Source organism: Barbus barbus (genome assembly GCF_936440315.1).
Source record: "Barbus barbus genome assembly, chromosome: 36".
NCBI classification, from domain to species: Eukaryota; Metazoa; Chordata; class Actinopteri; order Cypriniformes; family Cyprinidae; genus Barbus; species Barbus barbus.
Window position 1 is genome coordinate 26462646 of NC_136714.1, and position 10203 is coordinate 26472848.

General features: G+C 33.9%; 1 protein-coding gene across 1 annotated transcript in view; it reads left to right on the top strand.

Moving 5' to 3' along the window:
* Positions 1–6868, top strand: part of LOC306855665 (dymeclin-like) — a 77717-nt gene extending 70849 nt beyond the window's left edge. The window contains exon 17 of the mRNA XM_079394459.1: positions 4570–6868. Within this exon, the coding sequence (XP_079250585.1) occupies positions 4570–4719 (150 nt within the window). The 3' untranslated portion in view covers positions 4720–6868. The remainder of the gene's footprint in view (positions 1–4569) is intronic.
* The last annotated feature ends 3335 nt before the right edge of the window (positions 6869–10203 follow it).

Below are 10203 nucleotides of genomic sequence, written 5' to 3' on the forward strand. Positions count from 1 at the left end.
CGTGGACGGGCTGTAGATCTGAAATCGGATTATGAAAATAAAGCAGATTGTGCGAGGTGTGCTCATGGATTTCTCATTTATTCCCGGTTAAGATTTGGATTTAAAGTGACCTAATTTGCATGTGAAATCTTTTGAATTGAATGCACGCCGTGGCTGTAGTGCAGGTCGTATGAAGAATAATTGTGCACTAGGCAGCAAATAGGAGACACACATGCTTTTGTTTGTGGTAGTGCCAAATATCAGACAACTTGTGGCTGGCACTAAATATACACAATTTATATGTAATTATATTTAAAATCTCTATCTATCTATGAAATTTTATTTTAGAAATGGTAATTATATTGTTGTATTGCCCTAATAAAAATGAAGTGGGAATTATTATTATTTTTTTTAATAAATTCAAAATATTTCAATGAGAAATTGTAGTGAAATGTGCGTCATGAAACTAACACTAATATATGTATTTTGTACATTTATTTTGTAAATATCTATTTATGATATCATCATGCTTGAAATGTTTCAGAATGATTGAATTAGATATTATGCTTTTTTAGATGCCCTCTGAATTCACATATCAAACATTTCTGTATTATTTAGACTTTTAGGATGTCACATTGTAGATTTATACTGGAAATTGATTTTGATGCAGAAATCAGATGAATATGGTCCTTTCTGTAGCATCAATGCACGTAGTGTCCGTTTCTGAATTGGTTATCAGCTGTGATAAATCACTTGGCAATTTAATCCTATTCAAATTCATTTGCAATGCCAGTGCCTTGAATTTGAGTCTCAACGTGCGTATTCATTCATGTAAATCCACGAGAAAATCACTAGACACACTAGTTTGTTTGTATGAAAGGCTACGTTTGCATGTGCTGCCAAGTTTGCATTTTTTATTTCTTCACAAACGTAAACCTTTACAAAGCTTTCTCTGCCACAAACTCTCATATTTCTGTGGCAAAGAAGGACTTCCAGAGAGCTGTTCATAGCAGCAGCCGTTGAAAATCCATGTTTCACCAGCTGCTGCTTTTTTTACACTGATGGGAAATGACAGCATTTGTTTGCAGAGTCGCTCCAGGGGAACTGTAAAGTTCCAGTGAAAGGAGTTCCTTCATGTCTTCTGGGCTTCTTTTCCTCCGTGGCCTCTGAAAAGAACGGAAGGAGGATTTCTGTGGTACTGCAAATAAAGCCAAGAGTGAACGGCGTTACCCGCAGCCACAGACAGACAGCTTCCTGTTTCAGAAAGTGCTCTTCCTAAAAGTCAGCCTATACGTTTGAGAGTTTCCTGTGGGCAGGAATCAGTTGTTGTGTTTGTTTAGAGACTGGTCAGCAGTCATCGAAACAGTGGCCATAGTTAGCAAGTCAAAACTACACCAAGAGCTGTTGCAACAGAGCAGAAGGATTGTAGGTGTAACCTTCAAAATCTCAATCTTGACTTGATTTTCATTCACCAGCATCTGATTCGATTTGTGATTTTTTTTTTTTTTTTTTTTTTTTTTTTGAGTTACAATGTGTTTTTTTTAAAGGGGTCCTATTATGGTCTTTTACAAAGTCTTGATTTTGTTTTGGTGGTTGAAAATCACATTATTTTTCACATAATTTACATTATTACAATACCTTGCTCCCCAGCCTGACACAAAGAGCTCGATTAGTTCTGGGTTTGATGAAGGCCCGCCTTCCGAAAAACGAAATGTGTTGTGATTGGTTAGCTTGTCCCAGTGCGTTGTGATTGGCGAACAGCTTAGACGGCGTTTCAGTATTGCCCCGCCCCTCCAAAACAGCAAGTTCGTCAATATTGCCATATCAATTCAGACCTCGAGAATAGAACCTTTGCACGCACGGATATTGCAAGACATATTAAAGTGGTAATGTTATTGTTGTTTTTTGGCTAAATCACGTTTTAGCTAGGATGTCAACAACAGATTAAAATAACTGCATTGACTATATACAGATCAGTGCAAAAGTAATATGTATTATGTTTATTGTTCTTTAATTATAATATTATAACATGAATTGCACTGAAACTGTTATACAGTTGAATTTATTTATACCATAGTCCCACAGACTTACACTATTTGTGGCGGCATATATATGCAAATTAATTGTTATTAATGTGAATTCTCATAAATTATAACAAATTAATGTTGGAGCAGGAGAACTCGCGGTTTCCTCAGTAACGCTGTACACAAAACTACACACTGACTAAAATTCAAAAAGTGAAAAAGCATAATAGGACCCCTTTAATACATTTTACAGATTTAATTTAATATTGTCATTATTTTGATTACTTTCATTAAATTACTTATGTATTCATGAAATTTAGCAAATTCCCCTTTTAAATTTATTTAGTAAATTTGCGATTTTTTTTTTTATTTTTTTTTATTTTTTTTTTTTTTTATTTTTTTTTTTTTTTTTTTTTATTTTTTTATTTTTTTTTTATTTATTTATTTATTTATTTTTTTTTTTTTTCTAGTCTGATTTTTATTTATACATTTTATGTTTCTAACTTACCTGTTAGTTAACATGGCATTTTTATTGTTTATTTATTTAGATGTTAAAATGACAGAAAACCCCAAACTGATTCAATCGAGTCGACCTTTTTTTCTCTCTGTTTTTTTAATGCACTGTTGCTTTGCGTTGAATGTTTTAATGCTGTGATTCATCTCGTAGCTTGTTTGTTTGGCTCAAGGCTGAGAATTCTGAAAAGGAACATGAATGAATGGCAAAATGCATGCAATAGCGAGGCCGGTGTAAACGTAGACGCTCAGTGTTGTGCTGTCAGCGAGAGGAACTCAAACCCTGCCGTCTCCTCCTCACCTGATTAGCACACAGGAGATGACCGCTAGCGTCTCAGATACTAGCACCGCGTATCGCTTTACCACAGGTTAAGAGGGTTGTATTTAAACATGAAAAGCAGAGTCTGAGGTGTTCCCGTGTGTCATATAATCAATCAAACTCAAGTGTATTTACCTCACAGGTGGATGGAATTACACCTGCGTCAAAACTGCAAGCGCTTCACCTGAAATCAGATAACACACACACCGTATCTGTGTTCAGCGCTCATTATCAATGCTTATTTACGCTCCTCATTTGCACTTTTAGACTTCACTGATGTGACGATCAAAATAAAACCACAGGAAATGAAAATGGATTTGATGGTGGCCACTGCATCGGTACATGTTATTCTAAAGTATAAATATTTATCTTTAATCTATAATCTTTCAGCAGAATGAGTCAGTTTACGTAAGAGAATGACGCTGGATGTTGACTTTAAACTCTTATCTCAGAGCTGCTCTGTGTGTCTTTAGGGCCATATTTCTGAATATCTCATCCATCTGATTTTATGATCTTCAGGGTGAAATAATTCAACTTTAAAGCTTATTGATGCTTTATTTCGATTAAAAATGATGCAGGAATGCAGTGAACATTTACACCAAAACTGATCACTACATAAATCGGATCCAAGATGGTGAGAAAAAATGCATTGTGTATTTTTATTGTTATTCTTGTCACTGTTTATGTTAGTTAGTATTAACTAAACTATTAAAAAACATTTTTGTTAAAGATGAAGTAAAATGAAATGCAAAAGAGATGAAAAAAATTCAACCTAAAAAACAAACTACAATAAAATAAGTTGAAGTACTAAAATATGTTTTAGTTTAGAAACTTAAGCTAAAATAAAATAAGACTAAGTAAAATAAAAATAAAGCTAAATAGAAATATTAAAAATTAAAATATTAAAATTCAATTCAATTTTTTTATTAAGCATGTTACAAAATGACTAAAATTAATGAAAATATAGATATAAAAGCTAATTCAAAATATTAATGAATACTTTATTGGTATACTGCATAATTTAATTGTCACTTTCTTACAGTGCTCTTCATTTGAATCAGTGTTAACTAAAAATTAAACTTCTCAAAAATCTTTAAAATTATTTTATTTAAAATAAAGATTAAATATAAATGAGATGGAAAAACTTAACTTTGAATCTTAAAAATTTATAGTAAAAAAAAGCTTAATTACTAAAACTGAAATATAAATAGAGCTGAATCGAATTTAATGAACTGAAAAATATAAAAATAAAAATCAGTTTACCAAAACCAAAATTTTATTTAAAATAAACATGAAGTATAATAAAGTATAAATATGAGATGGAAAAATGTAAACTTAAATTTAAGTATGAAAAATAAGTTTAAATAAGTTACTATAATGAAATAAAAATAAAGATAAATCAAAATATTAAAAAACTGCTAAAAATGTAACAAATTAAAATGAGAAAGGAAAATATAAAAATAAAGTTTAATTCAATTAAAATAAATACTATACTAGTATATAAATAATACCAAAATAACACTGATGTGAATGCTTCGTTGGACTTTTTTTCTGTGTTCCTGAAGACTGGACAAATATTATATCTTGTATGTTTTAAAGGTTGGAGGGGTTTTTCACTGACTGAACTCAATAAAAAGGTCAACCTGCTGGCAAGTTTGTTGTTGTTTGTGTAGGGATGCATTGCTTGATTTGAACATTTCAGCAGGAGTTTATAGATGTGTGTTTCTCCTGCAGAAGTTTCCGGAGCTGAAGTTTAAGTACGTGGAGGAGGAGCAGCCGGAGGATTTCTTCATCCCGTACGTTTGGTCTCTGGTCTTTAACTCTGGAGTGGGTCTGTACTGGAACTCTCAGGGCATCGAGCTGTTCGGCATGGACTCGCCCTGACGGGCCGCCCAGCTCTTCAGGTGTCTGTCTGTGTAAGTGCCTACACACAGCTCACGCATCGCGTATCCAACCCCGGAGCTTCCGTCCTCATCTCACCGCTCAAAGGGCTGCAGCTTCCGCTCCGTCTCCGGCTGCACTGAATTCTGGGATTGGTACGATTTGGGGTTTCAGTCACAGGTCTGATGTAGCTAAAACACTTTGGTTGATTGTGATAATCATTTGTTTGTTTGCTTGTTTCTGTTTGTGGGTCACATGTGGGGAAAATGAGTCAAACCAAAAGATTTCCTGACTGACATAAATCATACTTTGACCCCATTAGGAATGATTCTTAAAGGAATAGTTCACCCAAAAATGAATGTTTGCTGAAAATGTGGTCAACCTCTTGTCATTCCAGATGCTGACGAGTTTGTTTCTTCAGAAATGTAGCATTGCATCACTCGTTCCCCAATGGATGCTCTGCAGTGAATGGGTGCCGTCAGAATGAGAGTCCAAACAGCTGATAAAAACATCACAATAATCCACACCACTCCAGTCCATCAGTTAACGTCTTGTGAAGCCAAAAGCTGCATGTTTCTAAGAAACAAATCCATCACTAAGACATTTTTAACTTCAAACCGTTGCTTCCGACTAAAATATGAGTCCTCTATCCATAATTTGGCTTTCTCTAGTCAAAAAGACTAGTCTAGTCAAATCAGGAGAGAAATATGCACTGATCAAGCATCGTTTACAAGCAAAAACAGCTCTAAATAAATCTGTGTGGATTTTGATGTGAGAGGCAACAGGAGGTGGACTTTTTCACTGTAGGAAACGTTATTATGGATCATGGACTATTATGGATATTTTATCCAAAAGCGACGATTTGAAGTTAAAAACATCTTAAAAATGGTTTAGTTTCTTAAAAACAAGCTTTTGGCTTCTCAAGACGTTAACTGATGGACAGGAGTGGTGTGGATTATTGTGATGTTTTTATCAGCTGTTTGGACACTCATTCTGACGGCACCCATTCACTGCAGAGCATCCATTGGTGAGCAAGTGATGCAATGCTACATTTCTCCAAATCTGATGAAGAAACAAACTCATCTACATCTTGGATGGCCTGAGAGTGAGCACATTTTTATTTTGTGTGAACTATTCCTTTAACGAGCTGATTATTATGCACAGCTTTATCACATATCACTATATATATATATATATTAGTAAGTTACAAATAAATTATATTTGACCATTTTTGGCTTGTTTTATAGGATGCTTTGCTGTTTTAAATGAATTAAGTTATTGTCATTATATTTAGTTCATTGTTCCCATATACGGCCCTTATATAATCATATATACTTATATATACATTAGCGTCTGCACAAGGAAAAACCAAAACATTTTTTATATATATCAGTCCATTTCTTTCCTGGCGTTTGCCGTTCATCTTTGCCACTTGAGAAAATATCTTGCATTTAAGAGTGTTTCTAAGCATAATAATAATACATATTTAGATACTTGTGTAATTAAATAAGCAACTTTCCCATGTAAATGCAGTTTAGTGTATGATTTATGTAAATTATAGATTCAGATAATTGCATGTACATTGGTGTATAGAGAAATACACACTGCGTTCGTTGCATTGCTGTTTATTCCCTCGGTTTTTGTTTTTAGGTACAGAGATGGAAAATCTTTTCCTGCGAATATAATTAACAGAGCGTAGGGTAAATATTCCCCCGTTACTGATCTGTTTAGGCCTTATTTACATCCCTGTTACACTGCGGCATACATTTACAGCATATACAGACCGTATTTACACTTACGTTCTTTCTTAATAAGTCCCTATAGGAACTTTTTTTTGTATTTAAATTGAATTTCATATTTAATGTTTAGAAAGTATAATTAGTTTCCCAGTATTTTTTTGCATAGCATCTGTTTATTTTTTTTCCCTCTTGTTTTGGATTCATTCTTGCAGATTTATGTAAAAAGTCATGAGAACAGCTATTTAAAAATTGCAAGAAAATGACATTTGCAAGTTTAAGTTGTTGGAAATGAATTGGTGAGTGTTTTCACATGTTCCTCTGGTTTCACTGACAGAACTAATAAAACTGGTTTATGAGTTTTGTTTGCATTAGTTCTGACTCTACAGTGTGAAATATTACCAATAAAATAACAGCAAAACTCCTGCTATAATTCTTGAAAGTGCGTATCAAATCTTGTAATTGCTTGAAGGCTTGAAACTGTTTATTGAAGAATATTTTCTTCTGAAAAAGAGCTTTCCATTACAGAATAAATGAATCATGGGAGTCAAATACGCCTGTGAAATGAAGCGTTTCTACAACGGCGTCAGTAACTGAAACCTTTTGTGATGCTTCTTCCACACGCATCAGTATAAAGCAAGCACAACGTCAACAACAGTCATCACAAGTTAAAAAGTGCTTGTTTGTGAGTGTTTGGGAAACTCTGTTGATTTGTTGGTCTGATCTGAAATGACACTCAATGAATGAGAGCCGCCTTTTAAATGGCTGTTGCTGTTAAAATGAGTTGTTTAGGAGATAAAAGCTGACGGCGTTTGTGCGTTCTTCTGCAGGAATGCACAGGAAGCCGGCGTTTACTGTAATTACAGAGTTTCCAACAGTCACAGCTTCACGTTTCACCACGTTATACCTGTATTATGTTCAGGACCTGAACTCCACTAACGGCAACTGCGTAAACACCTACTTCTGCTCATTGCAATTATGTTTTTGTCATTTATTTTATTTGTCTCTTTCTATTCATTTGCCGTTATGTTTTCACCACTGTTATTGTAATATTAAAATTTTAGTTTTTAGTTGGTTTTATTTATTTTTTAAAATTTTTAGTAATTTTTTAGTCATTTTTATCAGTTACCGATTTTTTCAATTTTTTATTTTAGTTTGTCTTAGTTTAGTGTTTTTTCAGTGTTTTTGTCATTTTAGTGTATCAAAAGTATTTTATTGCAATTAATGTTTATTTTATTTCAAGTAATGAAAGTGTTTTTAGATATGTATTTTTATATTTTCTGTTTTCATTTTAATTTTGGTTAAAGTGATTCTTTTGTTGGTTTGTCATTTTTATGAGTTAATGATTTAACTCATAATTTTGTTTATTTTCTAGTGGCAACTAGCATAAATAAAAAAAATAGTCTATTTTTGTCCAGTTAGCGTTTATTTTATTTCAAGCAACAGAAGTGTTTATGGTTTTGGTTTTGGTCAGCTATAATAACCCTAGTTATCATATAATGCAGAAGGTTCAGCTTTGAGCTGAAGCCTGTATTTGGAGACGTGTGTGTGTGTGTGTGTGTGTGTGTGTGTGTGTGTGTGTGTGTGTGTGTCTTTCAGCGCCAGCAGCAGATGGTGAAGGTTTTGCCGCAGTGTCTTTCTTCTTACCTGTGAGGTCACCTTCTCTATTCCCAGCTCTGTTGTTCAGGTGAATGAACGCACTATGGGACTGTGGGTATTGTATTTCCAGCAGACAGCGGCCGAATGGGTGTTGTTCAAAGATTCTTCATAATGTCTCTTTGGGATTCCATATAAACGATATTATCATTGAGAATGAGTAAATTACTGCTTTGAAAGTGGCCTTAACTCAAGGTTAAGCGAGTGCTAAAAAACTTTCAAGGTCCATTATATGTTGATTAAATATAACATGCATGAGGATGAACTCTGTGTAATAATTTCTCTTGTTTTTAATTATTGATTTGTTTATTGGTTACAAGCGGAGATCAAAGCTTAATTGAATGAACATGTTTTATTTTCACAGGTTCTGTAATGATGTACACGTTTCATATTTTTGGCCAGTTATTTTAGTATTACTTATTTACTGATGGTTTTCATTAATATTTTGAAATAGCTTTTTTATATTTGTTTTTATTTTAATTTTTTATTCTTTTTTTAATGTGATTTATTTTATTTTTTTCCCCCGTCCTTTTTAAAAATATTTTTAAATGTTTATTTTTAGAATTCATTTCAGTTCTAGTTTTATTTCAGTTACTTATTTTAGTAATTGAACTGGTTTCAGTTGGCTTCCAAAGCAACATTTTTACCATTATTATTTAATTTCAGTTTAAAATTTATATTTTCCATTTTTTATATTAATTTCAATTAACAAAAATGATTTTAAATGGTTTTAGTTATCGATAACAAGACCAGTCTGCTGCCTCATAAATAAATTAAATATAAGTTTTTGATGTCCCTCATTTTTTATTTTATTTTTGAATGTGTTTTGTAATGCATTACTCACATCTGTGTATAAATGTCAGTCAGTCTGGGTATTTCCCAGCAGACAGCAGGTCACATGTCTGGGTCATTCTCCGGATCCCACCCACTCCTCTGCGACTGGGGCATCACCATGACGACTGCCATGCTGTTGGCATTTTGGCATTAGAAATGCTGTTAAAGGTAGACTGACTGATATCCACGGAGCAAATCACAAAAAAACCCCAAATTGCTCAGAACTATTGCTAAAAAAAATTAAATATCTAAGTACTATCACTTAAAAATTAAGCTGCTGAATTATCGTAAAAAAAGATAAATAAAAATTGCTCAGAAATATCACAAATTGCTCAGAATTATCACAAAAAATTAAAAATCGCTCAGAATAAATGCTACAAAAAAATCCTTCAGAATTATCACTAACAAATAAAAATAGCTCAGAACTAAAAAAATAACAAAAAAACAACTATTGCTAAAAAAAAAAATTATAAAAAATCTTAGCAAATGCATAACATTCTAAAAACCACCTGGAGCACCTTAGCAACCACGTAACATTACTGCTCAGAACACCTTAGTAACCGCATAGCAATAGCTGTTGACCAAATGGAACAGTCGTTCCAGATGCAGTGCGAGCTCTGGTTTATCTTCAGTAGCGGATCTCTGAGCTCTCAGTGTAGGAAGCACTCGAGTGAGTGGACTGCTCAAAGTTTTCAGAGCAACTGAAAGTCATATCAGGCTGGTGAAGTGAGGTCTAGAGTTCATCTGATGGTCATAAAGCAGTTCCAGCTTTTACAGTGGCATCCAGTTAGAGACGCAGGCAGAGCGGGGCATATGGCGTCCCATCTGGGGCTCCTGTCCCGTTTGATTCTTTCAAGGAGCCGCTTTGTGCCGAACGCCACCGGCGTGATTCTTCAACGTCCTCTTCTAGCTCTCTAAATCTCTCTTCTGTCGGTATAGGGGCCGCGTTGGCCCTTATAGCGGCTCCATTAGCCGTAGTTTCATGTAGCTTATGTTCTTCTATACAGCAGGGTAATTATCTGAGGTAATTACATACATTCTGAGAGGCTGAACACATGAAAGTGCTGCAGTGATTGTGAGGGGAGGCCCGTCTTTAACATGCTGCCATTTACAGCTACAGGCTTTTACACTGATAGCACTGAACAACGACGTTTGTTTGAATAGTCGCTAAGCCAGAGCTGCCAGTCCTATTCAATATTTATCAAATTGATTTATGCTATTTTGAGTGAACTTTTATTTGAATATTTTCAGATTTCATTTA